At 45.3% G+C, this 19,997-nt stretch overlaps 1 protein-coding gene across 1 annotated transcript in view; it reads left to right on the top strand.

Moving 5' to 3' along the window:
* Positions 1–19,997, top strand: part of TLL2 (tolloid like 2) — a 118,410-nt gene that overhangs the window by 59,750 nt on the left and 38,663 nt on the right. The window contains exons 4-8 of the mRNA XM_047703544.1: positions 1,803–1,958; positions 3,964–4,081; positions 8,572–8,750; positions 9,764–9,869; positions 17,824–17,948. Coding sequence (XP_047559500.1) covers positions 1,803–1,958; positions 3,964–4,081; positions 8,572–8,750; positions 9,764–9,869; positions 17,824–17,948 — 684 coding nt within the window. The remainder of the gene's footprint in view (positions 1–1,802; positions 1,959–3,963; positions 4,082–8,571; positions 8,751–9,763; positions 9,870–17,823; positions 17,949–19,997) is intronic.

The raw sequence follows: 19,997 nt of genomic DNA, 5'->3' as shown, positions 1-19,997 counted from the left end.
TATTTGTAAGTCATATGTCTGATAAGGGTCTGGTATCCAGAATATACAAAGAATAATTATAACAGTAAAAAGACAACCCAATTAAGAAATAGACAAAGGATTTGAATACACATTTCTTCAAAGAAGATATGCAAATGACTCATAAGAACATGAAGAGATGTTTGGCATCAGTAGTCACTAGGGAAATGCAAATCAAAATCACATTGAGATGCCAGCACCCATTAGGATGGCTATAATCAACAAGCTTGACAATAACAAGTGTTGACAAGTATATGGAGACATTGGAACCCTGATACATTGCTGATGGGAATGTAAATGATGCTTTGGAGAGCAGCCTGCTAGTTCTTCAAAAGGTTGTTAAATGTAAAGTTCTCGTATGACCCAACAATTCCAGTCTGTGGTGCATACCCAGGAGAACAGGAAACATATGTTCACACACAAATGTGTACATTAATGCCCATACTAGTGTTATTTGTGATAGCCAAAAAGTAGAAACAACCCAAATGTCCATCATCTGAGAAATGGATAAACAAAATGTGGTAGATACATGCAATGGAATATTATCCAGCCATAAAATATAACAATGTACGAATACATGTTATGATACAGATGAACCTTGAAAACATGCTAAGGAAAAGAAACCAGACACAAAATATCACATATTGCCTGATTCCATTTGTGTGAGATGTCCAGAATAGGCATATCGATAGAAACAGAAAGTAGATGACTAGTGGCCAAGGACTGGGGCAGGGGCTAGAAATGGGGACTGACTGCTAATATGTTTCTTTTTGGGGTGATGAAAATGTTGTGGAGTTCTGTAGTGCTGATGGTTGCACAACTTTGTGAATATACTAAAAACCACTAAATTTTATACTTTAAAAGAATGTCTATTACAGTGTGTGAGTTATATCTCCAGTTTTTTAAAAAAGAAAAGAAGATAGAAAGGAAAGATTGGAATAAAATAAGTGCAAATGGAAGGGAGTAGTAAAAGAAATAAAATTAATGAATATTAAAAAATGAAAGTGATAAAAAAATCAAAAGCTGATTTTTGGGGAAAAGATATAGAAACTGAAGAGAAAATGCTCCAAGTCAGAATAATGAGGGAATCTACATAAGGAGACTGAAAACAAAAGCTTATGTTGTCTGAGTGATGGACAAAATGACGTGGATTTGATGATTAGGGCGCCACAGGTTCAAGCGATTCTACCCCACCTGTCTGTCTCTGCTATTTCCAGGGTGGACTCAGAACCTTAACAGGGCCTCCATTTCTTTTCCACCTCCCTTTCTTAAAGGTCCAGCTGTGCCAAGAGACTGGGAAGAGCTGGGGGATTTTATGAGGCGCTGCTTTTTCCAGGGGCTCATCTTGCAAAGAGTATCTGAACCACCGCAAGCTGGTTCACTTTGTCAGACTGGCCAAATTATTTTCCACATTTGCAGCATTGATGGGCATTTGGTGAGGGCTGGAGATTGGCTCAGTAAGTTCCCTCTGATATTCCCAGTGCTGAGAAGAGAGCGCATCCCTGACTCGGCTCCATCCCAAAGGATGCCTTGTTCGGTCCCTGCTTGATTCTCTCGGGCTACCATGGAGCCTCACAGGGTGTGGTTCAAGGCTTCCAGCAAGCCAGCCTGCTTCCGTCGTAGCCCCGGCACCCTTCCTGACACCCAGGGGTTCAAAACCCCGAGCAGACCGAATACCCCCTTTAGAACACATGTTCTTTGTGGATTCACGGATAATATAGTCTTAACCATGATGGACAGAAGGAACTAAAGGCAGAGTAAATGGCAGCGTGCCTCTCTTGCAGATGGCGAGGACAATGCCGTGCTCCTGCACAGGCCCCGCACCTCGGATGCCCGAGCTGAGACCTTTTCTCCACGCGTCCGAAGAGCCACAACCTCGAGGACAGAGAGAATATGGCCTGGAGGGGTCATCCCCTACGTCATCGGTGGGAACTTCACTGGTCAGTAGTCCCAGAGGAGACTTCCTTTGGGGCTGTGTCCTCCCCAGGGGGTGGAGCAGAGCCTGGGACACGGCCTTAAAAGAGGGACAGGGTTTGCACAATGGGTAGGTGAGCAAAGCCCTCCAGGCCAAAGGCAGCTGTGAGCAGCCACACAGGATGGCTGACCTGTCTTCTGCCTGGGTGGGCACCCGCACTGGTCACATCCCCACAGCAATATGCAGGGTAAGCAGAGTGAGCCCTTAGATGTGGCTAGTCCCGGCTAGTACTGCTTGCCGGCAGTACACCCTGTGGGAAGGTACTTAACCTCGCCAGGTTAAGTCCCTCTTCTGTAAGTGGGGATGATATTATTTTTTAGCTCATAGGGTTGTTTTGAGAACTAAACGAGTTAATTTAGATGAAGCACTTGAATAGTACCTGGCACATAGTAATTAGTAATTATTTGCTATTGGTATTATTATCTTTAAAATACGTAGGTCAGCCAGTGGCTTCCCGTCACTACTAGTGAAACTGAAACTGCTGACCATGGCCTCCAAGGTCAGCCCTGGCCCCCTGTTCCACCCAGTCTCCTACCCTGCTCCTGCTCTCTTCTCCCCAGTCCCTGTGTGCTGACATCACAGGCACCTTTTCCTTCTGGAACATGCCCAGCTCATTCCTGGTTTAACACACCTGCCCTCCATCTGCCTAGAACACTCTTTCCCCAGACCTTCTCTTGGTTTCTTCTTATCACTGAATCTCAGATCAGATGACACATCCCCAGAAAGGCCTCTTTGCTTCCCTGATACCCTCAATATCCCACTGGCCACTTGTTCTCAGCACTCCACTTTCTAGTCTTTACAGTACTTTCCATTACCTGAAATGCATTGACTTTTGTTCCCTGGTGCTTAACTGCACTCTTTGAGATGTGGTGTGCTTTTTTGACCAAAGATTTATACAACCTTCATCAAAGTTAGCTAATTTTATATAGAGAACTCTCTTAACGTGGTAGTTTTTCTTGTGCTGTAATTTGTGGGATTGCTATTTTGGTGAGTGATTGAGCTATAAATGATTTGAACTAAAAATATCAAGATGTGAAAAAAAAAAGTGGACAGCTAGGTTATTCTTTATTCTGTTTGTTTGTTTTTGGGGGCAATATGACATCACACCCAGGTCTTCCAGATTTTGATGGAAGCCTCCCCAGTGCTCTGCTTGTTTTTGGCAACAAGGTCATTCTAGAACTCAGACATCCCCAATTGTTTTTTGTAGTCCCCAAACAACTATTTTTCTAGATCCTTCTCGTTGTTTCTAGGAAAATCAAAATACTGTTCTTTATCTCTGATTGATATATTGTTTTCTTTTAGAGAACATATATTGACTGTAAGTAACTATCAGCCAGTTTACAACTACTCTGTTCTTCTCCCAGACAGTTTACTTACTGTTCTATTTCTCAACACATTTCCACTCAAGGAAATATGAAGATGTGCTCAGAGAAGGCATGAAATTCACCTGTTTTCAAAGGGCTTGTAGAAAAGGAGGCTCAAGGATCCACCAGAAAACACTGTAGCCCCAGGCAAAAGTAGCATGAACGTACCTGAAAACAAACTTTTGAGAGCATATGGACCCATACTCCTATAAATAGAAAATAAAATGAGGCCTCAGAATGCAATGCTGGTGAGCTACTTCAAAAGCCTAAAATTTTCCAGTTGAATAATCTGGGTAAGCTTTTTTGTTTTAAGTTTAGATGAAAGTACTCTCCATTCAAAGGAAAAGCTGGAGAGTCTGGGATATTCTGAAAATCTACTTTTATCCTCTTTTCCCTTCACGAACTCTTCCTCCCTGAGTTTTGGCAATTCAGGAAATTTATATTCTTAGCAAGGGAAATCCTTATTCCTAGCACATTTCTAGTCTGGGGGACCAATTCTCATTGGAAAAAGCATCGTTGTGAATCAGCATGGCGTATGGCCTCTGAGGGAGGCAAGGACCCATCAGGACAGTGATGAGACTGAAATGACCTGCCCTGTCATTTCAGGAAGCCAGAGGGCCATTTTCAAGCAGGCCATGAGACACTGGGAGAAGCACACCTGTGTGACCTTCGTAGAAAGGACTGACGAGGAGAGCTTCATTGTGTTCAGTTACAGAACCTGTGGGTAAGTAGGCGCCTGCAAGGCCACTTCAGTGGAACCAGAGTGAGACAAATCTGATGGCTCCTGACAGTTGAATTTTCTCTGTAAAACCAAGTATTTCCAAGGAGCTGTGATAAATAGCAACGTAGGGTTTGTCAGAAACTCCCCTTGCCCCCAATGAACTCATAATCCCAGGACAAAGTAGGCCGGTCAAGAAGAAGATTCTAGAAAGACAAGGGGTCTGGATCTCTTGTCATGGGAGCAGTTGAAGGAATTGGGGTGTTTCATATGGAGAAGTGAGATTCCGAACCAGTTGGAGGCCCGCGATCGTACTGAGACTCTGACAAAGCTATGGCTTCCTCATGATGGATATACGCTTATGCAAAATTCTGCATGTAATTTTATGGGCTCCCTGGGCTAATAGACCTCCTCCAGAAAACATAAGAAATAATAAGGCGCCTGGATTATGACTAAACTTAGCCGTTATGCCAGGAAATGTAAGTGTGATGTCCTCTCTTACTGAAACAAAAAGTTTCCCATACTGGTTCAGATACTTCAACCCAACTACATGGGGTATGCATGAAATGACTACTGAAGAGAATGACCCAGAAAGGTTACATGCAAAAGGAAAGACGGCACACAGGCAAATGCCAACAAAAAGAATGTTAGGATCATAATTTTAGTTACAGACAAGGCCTTTTTTGTTTCATTTTTAAAGTAGGGGAGTTTTGTTTTTTTCTTAAAGAAAAAGAAAAAGGTGAGACACTTTATAATGAGAAGGAGTCCAAGCTACAGTGAGAATATAACCATCATAAATCTTTATGCACCAAACAGTGCAGCATTAAGAGTCATAAAACCAGCCCCAGGGAATTCAAGGGGAAATTGACAGAAACACCAGCAGCAGGAGACTTTATTTCATTTCTGTCCACCCAAAGAGATCAATGTCGAGGTGACCAAAAAATGAGTAGAGATTTGTAGCTGACTGGAGAAATAGAATAGAGTTGATCCTATGGATCTATCAGATTCTGCAATCTGATAACAGATCTTTTCTTCTTAAGCGTGTGTTGAACATTTATAGACATTGTCCATCGGTTAAGCATGAAGCACACCTTGATGGATTCTCAAAGGCAGAAAGAGCATTAACATATTCTCTGATTGCAAAGCAATGAGACTGGACATCATGACAAAGAGTAGAGTAAACACCCTGCATTACCTAGTAAGTTAAAAGCTCCATTTTTTGTTTGTACAACATTTAGGTCACAAAGGAATCAGGATGAATATTATAACTTATCCAGGTAATAAAAGCCCTACAATTCTAAGTTAGAGAGATATGGCTAAAGCTGTGTGTGTGTGTGTGTGTGTGTGTGTGTGTGTGTGTGTGTGTGTGTATCCCAACAGCCCACATCAGATTTAACAATGATAATTCTAGAAGCGTTTTTGTTAGACTCAGGAACAAGTCGAAGATCTTCATGATCACAATTATTTTACACATTTTGGAAAATGCTAGCTAATATAATTAGATAAGAGAAGGAAATACACACAATAAGTATTGGCAGGAGCAAAGCAATGTTTGCATGGTTTGAACTTAATGCGACATGTACCCCAAAACCCAGAAAAACAATTGAGAAACTTAGAAACAAAAGGAGACCCTGATGAGGTGACTGATTACAAATGTAATAAGAAAATTAATTACTTTTCCTTATAATGAAATAATTTGATACACTTTTGTAACGAGAAAAGTATCACTTTAATAGAAACATAATAAATAATACATCTAAGAATAAACTTAACAAAAATGCAAAAATATGCCAGACCTATAGGAAGAAAATGCTAAAACTCTAAGGAAACTTAAAAAGAAAAAGTAAAAATGGAAATGCATACCACTTCCTGTATAGGGATACTTAACATAGTAAAGATGTCACAACTCCCTGAAATAACCTATAAATGTATGCCATTGTGATGCAAATATCTACATTTATGCATATGTAGGTATATGTGTATTTATGTTTTTAGAAATTTAACAAATGATACTAAAGTTTATCTGGAGGAATGACCATGTAGATATAACCAACAGAGGAGAGAGACAGAGACAGAGGCAGAGAGAGACAGAGAGGGAGAGAGAGGAGGTGGAAAGAGAGGCACAGAGAGAGAAACAGAGAACAAGTAGTGTGGGATTATGGGAAGAGGTTTGATGGTCTAGTCAAACATCTAGGGTTTAAAATGCAAGTGAAGATGATAATAATTAAGACCACTTAGAACATAACAAAAGAGTTTAAAGTGAATATGCCTATACACAAATTTAGTCATTTGGATACTTTAATTAATTAATTAATTAACTAATATTGGACACAATATTAGTCATTTGGATATTTTAACAGTGGGGTAGAGAGCTCATTTTGAAAAAAACAAAGCTGGATGGGGCACCTGGGTGGCTCAGTGGGTTGGGCCTCTGGTTTCGGCTCAGGTTCTGGTCTCGGCTCAGGTTCTGGTCTCAGGGTCCTGGGAGTGAGCCCCGCATCTCATCAGGCTCTCTGCTTAGCAGGGAGTCTGCTTCCCCCTCTCTCTCTCTCTGCCTCCCTCTCTGCCTACTTGTGATCTCTGTCTGTCAAATACATAAATAAAATCTTAAAAAAAAAATAAAAAATCAGGATTCCTACCTCACTTCTTACATCAAAATGATTCTAGCTGGATCAAAGATGTAAACATTTTTAAAAGGAAAAAGAAAAGAAAAAAAAAGAAATTTAAAAAGTATTAGAGAGAAACAAGAGTGAAGTTTACTTATAATCTTGGCCTAGAGATGGCCTTTCTAAGCAGAGCAAAAGAAAATGAAGTCATTACATACACTGAAATTTTAAAATTCTCTATGGTGAAAACAAAACCAAAACAACACATAAGCAAACAAACAAAAAGCCAAAAAAGAAATAAAGTGAAAAAAAATTGTCAATATATTTGGCAATCAAAAGACTCATTTCCTTAATTCATAAAGGGTTCTTACATATCAATAATAAAAAGATGGGCAACCCAAAAGAACATAGGGAAAAGATGTGATCACAGAGTTCACAAGAAAGAGAAATACAAATGTCTTATAAAACATGGAAAACTATCCAATCTTGATGTGGTGAAATACCAAGTTTCACCTATCTAGTTGGCAAAAAAAAATTTGATAAAACCAGTGTTGGCCAGGTTGTGGGGAAATATGGCTTTTTAATGTATTATTAGTGGGCATGTAAGTAGACACATTTGGGGATTGCAATTTGATAATATCTATCGAAATCTCAAATGCATATACCCTTTTATCTATCAGTACCAATGCTAGGAATTTACCCTGACATGAACAAGAGTCCAACCGTTTCTTGGTTTCCTTATTATTATTTGTTTGTTTTCTCTTCCTCTCCCATGAGGCTTTGTTTAAATAGTAAAAATTGGAATCAGCCTAAATGTACACTATTAGGAGCCTGATTAAATAAAATTTAATTGCACTTTGAAAAGAATGAAGGAGGTCTTTATGCACTATTATAAAAAGATCTCTAAATTAAGGACGAAAAAATATAAAAAATGAAGGACAATGTACATAGTGCATTTTGTAATTTTAAAAAATGTATATCTAATTTTTATGAAGAATGTCTGAGACACTGTTAACAATGGTTATCTTTGGATGAAGAGATTAGAGGGGATGAGAGACTTAATACTTCAATTTTCTGAACAAATATATTTTTTAAAGATTAATTTATTTTAGAGAGAGAAAAAGAGGGACAGAGAGAGAGTGGGGGAGGGGTAAGGGCAGAGGGAAAGAGAGAATCTCAAGCAGACTCCCTGATGAGTGTGGGACATGACATGGGGCTTGATCTTACAACTCTGAGATCACAACCTGAGCTGAAACCAAGAGTCACTTTACTTAACCATCTGAACCACCCAAGTGCCCCAACCATGTATTTTTTTTTAATGTTTGATAGAGGTTTTCTGGGTGGTAAAGACGGTAGGACTGTGGGCAATTTTAATTTCTTATATCTTTCTATATTGGGAATAATATATAATAATATATTAGGAATAAATGTTATTTGAAAAAAAAATTGTGCCCAGAAGAGGAATCATTTCTAAGGCTTCTCTGATAAGGATATCAAGACTCATCCTTCACAGAAACTCCGCTTACTCCATTCATTATCTTTTTTCCTTGTCATCAGAGATGATCCAGCAGAGACTTGGGGGTGCAGGGGTTGGAAAGGGTGTGGTCTTTATTTCAGGAATCTAGGCCTTATCTTTCCTTGGGTTCTCAAGTAGACCCATGACCACCAAAAAGGTGAACCATTTTTGGAGGGAATTTCTGTATTGGGAGGGAACTCGGACAATGAGAGTGCTTTCAGCTCTGAAAGTCTGTTTCTTTTAGATACATATGTGTGTGCACGCACACACACACACACACACACACTCACACGCACACACACACACATTGGGGAGGGCATTAGACTCTTCCTATTCTCTGACCTGCTAACCTGGGTATTTCTGCAACTGTCCAGCTGTTGTTCCTATGTTGGGCGCCGAGGAGGAGGCCCACAGGCCATATCCATTGGGAAAAACTGTGACAAGTTTGGCATTGTGGCCCACGAGTTGGGCCATGTGGTTGGGTTCTGGCATGAACACACCCGGCCAGATAGAGACCAGCATGTCACCATCATCAGAGAAAACATCCAACCAGGTAAGGAGCCAGTATGGAGTCTGGAAGCCACTGGCCAGGAAGCTGGCATCCACCAGGGCAGGCAGGTGTGAAGGGGAGGGGTTTCGGGGAGCCGACCAATGCTCATTTGTTCTGTAAGGAGGCAGCGACCCTATTGTGCAGGCGTTTGTCACCAGCATTGCCGGGGTCCTCTGTGGTCCTTCCTGGGAGGTCTTCTTGCCCCAGCTTGTAGGTTACAGCAGAAACAAAATGACTTTTCACGTTGTAAAGGACCATGAAATCCAGCTCCATTTCCTAACAGGAACAGAATGGACCAGAACACTGTTGGCAGCATCAAAGCCGAGAAGCCAAAAGAGGAGTGCTCCTGGTTGCTTTTTTAAGAGCCCCTTTTGCTGAATTCAGCAGCTCATCTTTTTGAAACAAATACAATTAGGACATGAGTACATGTAAATGCAGTATTTCTGCCTGCAGAATTTTTGCCTGCCCCAAGGCAGATAGGGTATCTAGATTAAAAACAAAACAAAACAAAACAAAACAAAACACCAAAAAACCAGAAAACAAAAACCAGAAATTCTCATATGAAATAATTTTATATAGAAGTACATAATGAACTTGAAAGTAGCACTGAATAATCTGGTTGCCTTAAAATGCTTTCGAGAATCGGAATAGTGAATTCTTTGGGATTGAATTTAGCTCTCTGATTTTTCTTCTTTTCTTTCAGTAGCAAGATCAGAGATCTGTTTTTTAAGTTTTTGAGCAATCAGATCAATAATGAACCTGTCTACAAACTTAGAGTAAGGGTTTCCAGTGGCACCTGGGGAGGGGCTGTTGGGGAGTGGGGTTGGGAGAACACAGGGCTGTTGGAAGTTTCAAATTTCCAGTCTGTTAAAGACAAGGAGGACGACCACAGCCTTGCTGTTTGATTGGGCCAACTGAAGCTCTCAGAAGTGGCTATGGGCCCTCCTCCTCCGCCTCTGCCTCCTTTCAGGGACCTGCCTTGTTTTCAAAGGCCTTAACAGAGTGTTGTGTCACAGGTCAGGAGTATAATTTCTTAAAAATGGAAGCTGGGGAAGTGAGCTCTCTGGGAGAGACCTACGACTTTGACAGCATCATGCACTACGCCCGGAACACCTTCTCAAGGTCGGAATCTGTGCTTCTGCCTCATCTGTGTTTTACTGTGCCTGCCGCGGGCTTTGGGTCGGATGACTGGAGGTGTGCGGAGAGTGGGTCTCTGCATGCTCTTTGCACAGTTGGCCTGTCTGTCCTTGAAATACAGTGGCCTCCGGGCTGCCATGAAATACAATCTAATCATGTTCCCGCTAATAAGATTGAATCCTGTTGCGAAGCTGGCGTTTCATCACGCCCTAATGGCACAAGCAGCAAACTGGAAAGGGGAAATTATCGAGAGGTTGGCCAGGATAATAACTTAGGGGCTCTGGGTAAAATATCCAGGGGGCGGGGGAGTCTTCCAAAGCATGTCCTTGGTGTAAGCCTGGTGATGCTTACCGCTTCTCTCCAAGAGGTGTGCTTTATTGGAAGCTAGACCAGAGGAGGGCTGGGAGGGTCGTAAATCATGGATTCATTTTTGAGGGGAAGAAAATGAGGCTCCAGCCGGCTCGAGGGCACACAGGTAGCTGGGGTCAGAATGAGAACAAAGATCCAGGTTTCCTGCCAGCTGGTCACGCTCGATGGTAGCCCGTTTACCCAAGGATGACCAGACCGGTGATTTACGGCTGGCATTGGTGGGATCTGTTTTAATGAGTTATTGCTATGCTGGACTGGGTGTTAAGTATTTCCAGTATTGCCCTTGCTTCTAGACCATATGAGTGTTTTGTATAGAGAAGTTTTCTCTCTCTAGTCCCAGTGTTGGCGGTCTTTCTGAAACCTTCGAGTTAGAGGAGACACAGGGTAAATATCTCTCTTGGCGTTTTTTTTTTGGGGGGGGGGTCAGTTTCCTCTTAAAACTAGAGCTTGTTTGCTTTTTGTTTATCTATTTGATCACGGAGGGGGGGAAAAAAGATTTGAAATGGGTCCAAGTATATACATAGGACAAGAAACAAATAAATGAGGGAATTTGAGGGTGGGGGAGGGGAGAGTAAGGGTAGAGACTACGCTGAAGCTTGGAATCAGCTGGCTATAGGGAATATATGCCATGAAGTCACGTACACTTTGGTGGGATCGGCAGCAAATCTCGCCGTGCGCTTCTTAGCAGTTATAGCAAAGACGGAAATAATCCATCTCACGAGTCCCTATGTCCATAAAGATCAATGGAAGCCATTCTTTTGGGTGACACAGCGCTCGTGGGAGTGAACAGGGAACTGGGCACCCAGGGCTTGTTGGCTCTTGGGTAGGACTACTAGAAGCCTGCTGTTGATGAGGTCACAGGACTGGGGGAGAGATCCTCCAAACCTCCCCATCCCAAGCTCTCCATTGCAGGGGGAGCTCGGTGCCATCCCTCTGAGCACACAGCTGATTTAGCTGTGATCTCCGCCCTGCATGCAGCCAGGCAGGATCTCTCTGGATCTCTGGTGGGTGGAATTGTGTCCAAGTCAGCATCTTTGAACACCTGGCATGCGACTGACTGACCCTGTTCTCATTACTCTTCTCCTGGCTCTTTATCAGAGATACAGGGGGCACCATGTAATGAAGAGACCCCTGAAATGAGAATCAAAGACTGGGTTCCAATCCTAGTGCTCTCACACACGGTGCTATTGAGGGATGTAGACAGTAATTGGGGATAGCTTTGCACTGGGTCAGATCGCCACCTCCCTGGGCCTCAGTTTCCTCATGAGAGGGTGGGACTAGATGTTCTCTGAGCCCCTCCCAGCTCAGACATTTGCTGTTGTGCTTTCTGAATCTGGTGCAGACAGGTGAGGCACCGACAGATGGGGTTGCCTTCATTGCCATGTGGACATTCGAGGCTTCCTCTTGCATGTTGGGAAGCAGAGACTTTGAAGGACCTACCCTGGGGACCTCTGCGGGGGGGTGTCTCAGGAAACAAGGGGATAGGCAGGATGATAGCCCACCCTGCAGGGGTTAGAGCAGGATGCTTGAGTGTGGAGGCTGGGCTGACTCTCGGGTTTGGGAAATGGTGTAGGAAATATGGGGTCACACCACATCAGCCCTGGGGTTGCAGGCTGCTAAATAGAGACAAAGTGTTGATTCTGTAGAGAACCACTGTCAAGTTGGCCCAAGTGAGCAGGTTGTACCTTGGATCTTGTCTCCATAGCTGTCCTAACTCTCCATATTGCTTTATCATTTGTCTGTTAATAATTATTATGCTTTCATCTAAACCCCTCTCTCTCCCTAGGCTAAGATCTTTGAGGGGATCCTCTTCTAATTCCCAGCACCATGTGGAGCCTAGCACAGGATAGACGTTCAATAAATATATCTTTTTTAAAAATATGTATTTATTTATTTATTTATTTACTTACTTACTTATTTGAGAGAGAAAGAGCACAAGCAGGCAGAGTGGCAGGCAGCAGCAGAGGGAGAAGCAGTCTCCCTGATGAGCAAGAAGCCGGATGTGGGACTCGATCTCAGGACACTGGGATCATGTCCTGAGCCGAAGGCAGCAGTTTAACTGACTGAGCCTGAGCCACCCAGGCGTCCCTCAATAAATATTTCTTAAATGAATAAATCAATGAATCAATCAAAGGAGCCTGGGAGATCCGAAATGCTGGGGACTAGGTAAAGGAAGAAATTTCCATTATCTTCAGGCATTTCTGTCCACATACCAGAGACATGGTGGTCACGTCATAAGGAGAACCTACATAGCATCTCCTGTGCTGGGGAGTTGGGGATAAATTACTTCCAATGGGCTCTAGAAACTGCACTGCCTCCTTGGCACCTACCGTGTGCCATTTACTAGGAGAAGCTCTGAAACCAGAGGCCAGAGCCAGAATGCCACTAGTGTCTTCTGGCACCAGCATTTCTTTCTTTCCTTCTTTTTTTTTTTTTTTTTTTTTTGTCTTTTTGGTTTGGTTTGGTTTGGTTTTGTAAGTAGGCTCCATGCCCAGTATGGAGCCCAGCATGGGGCTTGAACTCACAACCCCAGGATCAAGACCTGAGCTGAGATCGGGAGTCAGACACGTAACTGACTGAGCCACCCAGGTGCCCCATGGTTTTATTTAAGCAATCTCTCCACCCAGCGTGGGGCTCAAACTCACAACCCTGAGATCAAGAGTTGCATGCTCCACTGACTGAACCAGCCCGGCATCCCCTTTTCTTGTTTTTCTTTTAAGAAAATTTAAAAAATCTTTAGTTTTTTCCCTGTGATCTGTAGTTCATAACGCCATCCCTTATGCCCCTCAAGGAAATAACCCTTATTAACACTGTTGTCAGCATGGCACAGCTTATCGGCACAGACCAGTGGAAGCCCATGGACCGAACCCCTGAAATAATAGCTCCCCACCAAGCGTACCCAGAACCCCTCAGAGGGAGACATGGGCGAGGGAGCAGCCCATGGGCATGATGGGCAGCCACATAGGAGTCCAGCAGCTCCCCTGAAGGCCTTGAAGGGAGGTGGCCATCTCCTTCTGCCACCATGATGTCATCAGTGCAATGGAATAATCTACCCTCAAACCAATGGCTTACAGCAACCACCTATTTTTGTGATATTGTGGGTCATTTTGGCTCATTCTCTGGTTTTGCCTGGGATCATTTCCATGGCAATAGTCGTGTGGCCGTGCCACTGGGCTGGGAAGTCCAGGATGGCTGGTGTCATGTGTGGTTGTTGTGCTGCCTATCCGGCGGGGGGCCCCTCAGATCTCCTCCCTGGGGCCTCTCTTCCTTGACAGGCTAGACTGGACTCCTCACTGCATTGGGACTCAGAGTCCCTGTAGGACAAGCTGGGAGGCTGCAGGACTCTTAAGACCCAGGCTCTGGAACCTGCAGGACATCACTTCTGTCTCATTCCATTGGCCAAGCAAGGTACAAGGCCCAGAATATGGACAATAGGAGGTGCCATTCATTATTTTAACATTCTACCACAGCTACATGCTTACCCCTGCCCCAGAGTTTGGAATGATTTTTGGCAAATCTATTTTGTGGCAAGTGGATACCTTCACTGTCCTTTCTGCCAGTTTTCTACATGGATTTTCAGGAAACTCATTTGTTCAGTGGGACATGGATCAATGGCCTCCTTACTGATGATCTTTCCTGGCCCACTTTTTGTCAAATTTCACAGTCCCTAACTCCCTAATTCCATGTCGTTACTCCCTGGAGCCAGCCTGCACATCGTCTGAGTTTGTTAAAGAGCAGAGAATGGCCCGTCAAGCATTTACTGATAGGAAAACCCATCTTTGTGTGTCTTTACGATTGATCTGTCTCCTTCCAGCTTCAGTTTCTAGTTTCTTTCTTTCTTTCTTTTCTTTTTTTAAAGATTTTATTTATTTTCTGACAGACAGAGATCACAAGTAGGCAGAGAGACAGGGGGAAGCAGGCTCCCCGCTGAACAGAGAGCCCGATGTGGAGCTGAATCCCAGGACCCCAGGATCACGACCCAAGTCGAAGGCAGAGGCTTTAATCCACTGAGCCACCCAGGCGCCCCCAGTTTCTAGTTTCTTGCTGGCTTCCCTCCTCCCCCGTGGTCGGACCCGGGCTCTGGGAAGTGGTATCTCTGCAGGTTTCATTGGGCAGGTGTCCAGGAGCTGAGGAGGCACTTCTGTGGTCCAGGGACCTCTTTGTTTGGAGAGCTCAGAGCCAACAGCTTTGTTCCCTAAAGCATCTGCCAAACCTTTTCTTAGTTTAGCGGAATGTCAGTGCTAAGAGTTGTCCTACCTAAGAGGGATGTTACTGCAGCGGTTCATGCAAGGGACACCTCTTGTGGTAAATATCTTCCAGAGCCCACTGCCTTGCTGGCAGCTCAGGGGAAAGTTGGGGAGGGAGTCCCAGCCCCCTAGTGCTGTCTGAGCGTGGGCTGATGTTTTTCCTGCTGTTTTGGGGTCTGAAGTCGCCCTCATGGGAAACACTGACTGGAAGGAGGAGGATGCGGGAGACGGGCTCCAGGCCTGCCTGAGTCCCAGGGCTGGCTGTCCATTAATAGCTCTGGACTCTGGGAGAGATGCTTAAGCTCTGCAGGCTTTTTCTCACCTGTGGGGGGGGGAAACCCTAATAAGAATGGCACCCACACATCATGTTCCTGGCAGAGTCACCTGTGTGTGTGGGCTTTAGCGGGGTTGGCTGGCCTGGGTTCCTGGAGATTGTGGTGAGCTTTACATTTTGTGCAGCGAAATTTCTTCCCTCGGGGGAATCAAGAAAATAATTACAAATGGGCACATTTTATGTTAGGGCAGAAGTGCCTCTTTTTAGATTTAGTAGGTGATCGAATTTAGAATTTTATGGGGAGTCATTACTTGAGGTTTAAAACTTGGCAAAGTTGGGGCACCTGGGTGGCTCAGTGGATTAAGCCTCTGCTTTCAGCTTAGGTCATGATCTCAGGGTCCTGGGATGGAGCCCTGCACCCCCCCCACCCCGCCGCCTACTTGCAATCTCTCTCTGTCAAACAAATAAATAAAATCTTAAAAAAAAAAAAACAAACTTGGCAAGGTCAGTGAGGGAAACCAAGGATTCCACTAAAGTTTCTCCAGAAGGTTCTAGACCCAGAGATGAGACAGTAGAAATTAGAGAAAGACTGTGTGGCTAAAGTTTGGAGATAGGTATGCTTCAAAGGAAACCGGCAGATGACTCAGGCTCCTGCCTGCTTCTGTTGGAACGAAAGTGAGCTTGAAATCTGACTTAGAAAAAGTATATGCAAAACCAGAAAAATGATCAAACATGTAACCAGCAAGAAATAAGTCCAAAGTAGTACAGAATTTCAGCTAATACATAGGTAATGTGGATTTTCACATTTCCTTTGGGTGTACATTGCTTTGCAAGATTTTTTTGAAGACACTGTCTTACCTTGGTTACATAATTTAATTCAAAAAGCATTTCTTGACCTGTTATGCTCCAGTCCCTGAGAACATAGAGATGAAGGTCTTGGTGTCTCTGCTTGAGGAACTTACTATTGAGCAGAGAAGACAAATATATATATATATCATCCTTCAAAAAAGACAATAGAGTATGAGAAGAAGAGACTAGACAAATAAGGCCCAGAGGTAGCCCAGAGAAAGGAACTAGTAACTCAAGATGGTTTGGATAAAAAAGGCTCAAGAAGACTTTTAAGAGGGAAAGCCATCTGCTAGGGTTTTGGCGAATGAACAGGAGTTTGCTGGTGGACAAGAAGATGGTCAGTGGGCAGCCTCGACAGAGGACAGCATGTGTAAGGGCACATTTGGTGCTAGCAGCATTTGGTGTTGCTTCAGACACCAAGTGGGGTGGAGGGGTCAGAAGTGGCTGGAGAGGAAGGCAGAGGCCAGTGGGCCAAGAGCCTGGGGATCCAGGTGGTGACTGGAGATCAGTGGAGGCTTCTAAGCAGAGAGGACACAAGCCTGCACTCAGATTTCTGGACAATCCCATTGCCGTGTTAAAGGGGCCCCACAGATGTAGCTGAGTCTATGGGAGGGAGGCCAGTTGAGAAGCTGCTGGGAAGAATTCAGGAAGGGGATGCTGTCTGAGCTGAGGCAGTGGTCTGGAATGAGGAGGAGGGCATGGATTCGAGGCATGATGGAAGGTGCCATGGCGCCTTTGGATTGAGTCTCGGGAGACAGGGTTCATGGGTTGAGTGTGGATGTCAGACCTAGAGGATAGTGTGGTCACTGGGAAGGGTAACCAGGCATCTGGGGCTTAGCAGGTGATTCTGGGGCTCAGAATCAGAGAGTTTTCTGTATACCTTTCCATGGCAGGGGAAAACCCTGAGAAGCCAGTGGAGCAGGAGAGGAGGAAGAAGGCAGAACCTCCAGGGAGAGCCCAGAGAGGGAAACGGGAAGTAGATGGATGTCCCCTTGCTGCTCAGAGACATAGGTGCCCTGGGAGCCAGGGGAAGAGAGTCTGAGGAAGGAAGGAGCAGCTGATGTCAGTGCTGTCGGAGAGGGTGTGTGAGGGGTGACCGGTGTCCATCGGGGTCATCGGTCAGTTGGTGGCTGTGGACCTTTGTAGGACAGTCTGGTTGCAGTTGCATTGAGGAGTGAATGGGAGGTGGGCAGTCAGACAGAATGGAGATAGTTCTTTCCAGAAACGTGGTTAACAAGGGAGGGAAGACGCAGGTAACTGGTGAAGGAGCTGGTTCGGAAGGAGGCCCTCCCTTCCAGAGAGGCCCTGCGTCAGGGGTCTGGAGGCAGAAAAGGAGGCTCAGGCAGGGGTCCACCAGGCCCATGTCATGGAGGTCCAAGACTGTGCTCAGCCCAGCAGCCTACCGTCTGCTCCTCTCTTATAGTCAATTTCAATTTCCTTCATGTGGGAATAGAATAAGATGTTAGAACTGGAAGGGACTGCCAGGACTGTCTGGGTCAGGCTCTTATTGTCAGAGAAGTAAACTGAGGCTCACGGAGGGGATGGGGCTTGTCCGAGTTCACCCAGGTGGCAGAGCCAGGCTGTACATGGAAATATTTAGACCAGAGCCCTCACAGCTACCCTTTGCTCTCTGCAATCATCCCCATTGCCAGAAAGGCCCCCCAAGCCCTGATTCCCATGATTCACAAACCCGTCAACCAGCACTAATTTATGAACCCCTGAGAGCCTCGCACTGTGCTGGTTCCCAGGCTCTCTGTGGAGCCTCTCCAAGACTTATCCATGCTCAGTGGTTCCCGCTGCACAACTCCAGGGGGCTCCACACACACCAAGGTCTTTCTGAATGGTACTCCCCGAAGTTGTACGATGTGGCGGCCTGGGGATCTGGACCCATCAGGGGCTTTGTGGCAATACTCAGTGCCCATCCATAAGCCCCCAGGCCAGTAGGCTAGGGTAGATCGGCAAACGTGGCAGAATCATTCTCCCATCGGAAGTGAGTAGGCAGCACATGAAATAGAAAACCTACATGCCAGGATGAGTAAAGCAAATCTTTTCAGTCATACGGGTCTGTGGAGAGGCAGCCCAGGGGCCAGGGACATCGAGGCAGTTGTGGGCAGGGAAATAAAGACTGTACATCCCAGGGCGGCCAGCCAGCCAGCCTTGACCTGTCTTTCTCCTTTCTCTCTCTCTTTTCTTCCCACAGAGGAGTTTTCTTAGACACCATCCTCCCCCGCCGAGACGACAATGGCATCAGGCCGACCATTGGCCAGCGCGTGCGGCTCAGTCAGGGAGACATAGCTCAAGCCAGGAAGCTGTACAAATGCCCAGGTAACTGAGTCCTCGGGAGTCCCAGGACTATGCGGGTACCCTCGGAACATGACTTCACCACCCTTTGCAAGCTCTCCTCTTTGCTGGGAAAGCAGCTCGGGGGACCTGACGAGGCTGCTGTAATTTCTGGCATGCTGCTCTCAGGAAGGTTTCAGACAGCATAGGAGGCCCAAATTGGGGAGGTGATTGCCAGGAGAGACACTTCTGGGAGCTCACGGATTTGTCTGTGGGAACCTTTGGAATTCTCTAGCCCAGCCTTGATAGCCCGAAGAGGAAGAAGGCCTAGAGGAATAGCAGCAGTGACCATGGGCCTGGTGCAGTGTGTACCCCGTAACTCTGAATGCCCCTCCCTTCCCATGGGAGTGAGAGATGTGGGTTTGTTGGAATAAAAACCAAGGGTTTTGCAGGAAGACCTTGAATGAAGGAGTTCTTAGGGAGGGGGGAGTCAGCCTCCCAGATCCTCAGTGCTGTAAATGAGGTTGTTTCTATGGCCTTGGGGCTTCCCTAGTCATCCAAAGTGCTGGTCATTGGCTGGAAATTGGCCATCAGAGCCTGGACAGTACCCTGGGGTCTAAGGAGTCTGCTTCCCTGCCCAGCCACAAGCCCCTCCCCTTGAAAGTGCCCTCTTTGCCTTTCATCCCCTTGGCTTCAGCATCAACTCCCCCCCCCACCTCCCCAACCCGCTGTCCAGGGAGTGAGTTCACTTTGACCCCTTTAAGCTGTTGAACTTCAGTGCAAAGCATCTGTTACAGCAGCCCGAGTTTACCACTGATGGGAGAGAACACAATTCAGTAGTTTGGGGAGGAAGAAGGAAATTCATGACCCACAGGTCCTGTAACATTTTCCAGACCCCAGACCCGACACAGAGCTGGATCATGGGACAGCATATTTGAAATAGGGGCCATCCTAGAAAATGTAGGCTATCACATCACCCTACTAAGTGGGATCACAGAGCATGCAAAGGACTCTGTGGGGTTTGGTCCATCACAAAACTCTAGGAAACATGTCCATCCAGCTATTAGTCATGTGGGGGCATGTTCGGACTGCAGTGCAGGACCCACGTATCATATAACCTAGCTGAATTGAAAGAGAAACATTATAGCATTCTCTGGGAAATGCCATAGTATTTATTTAGTTATAATGTATATGCCTCTTACTTCCCCAAAGGATTGGAGGCAGCTGGTGAATACCGTGGAGCCATAGAGTAATGTATCTGTTCTTGCAGAATGTTGATGATTATTCTAAAATAATTTCCATGGAACCCTTGGGGGTGTTGACTGCTGGGCATAATCCTCGTGATGCCTGGCAGTTATTCAGTAACATGATATCGAAGCCCCGACATCCAGGATTTCCTGAGGCTGATGACGGGCCGCTCTCCAGCTATTCCTTCCTGCAGCTTTAAAACTGCAGCATCCAGTAATTTCAATTAGTAGCTAAGAGCAGGGTTGTTGCCCAGTGGAGGCTGAATTGCATGTAGGCAGATACGGGTAAGGATGCTTGTTTCCCACACTCTGGGGGTGACCCGTGGGAAATATTTTTCACATACGTAAGGACTAGTTTCTAGACTTGTAACCAGGAAACCCTCCAATATTCAAGGGCAGAATAGCTTCCCATACCTCTGGTCATCTTTGAGTTTTCTTGACTGTTCATTTGGTGGCTCATTCAGAGATAAGCAGCAGAAAAAGAAGAGGCAAGATTCAACCCAATGAGTTTCTCATGAAATGGGTTTCTGAGTGTTTTCTTTGTCTTGTTGCTTCACCTACTTGTACTTTTCTGTGCTCGCTGCCTCAGATGTCAGTCATAATGATAACGGCCGCTGTGTGTGGAGTGCTCACTGTGTGCCAAGCACTGAGTGGATCCATGTCATTAACCCTTCAGGAAGCTCCTGCCCATTTTACAGACAAGAAAACTAAGGCCCAGCAAGGCTGGGAAACTTGCACCCCACTCGAGTCCATGCTCAATCCTGAGAGCCTCAGGAACCTCAGCACCCCCTAGGTATTGCTTTTTGGTGCCCAGACCCTATTTTCACTTCTATCAGCCAGAAGAAAA

Source organism: Lutra lutra, chromosome 14 (assembly GCF_902655055.1).
Source record: "Lutra lutra chromosome 14, mLutLut1.2, whole genome shotgun sequence".
In the NCBI taxonomy this organism is placed as follows: Eukaryota; Metazoa; Chordata; class Mammalia; order Carnivora; family Mustelidae; genus Lutra; species Lutra lutra.
This window is presented reverse-complemented; position numbering and strand designations above follow the sequence as displayed.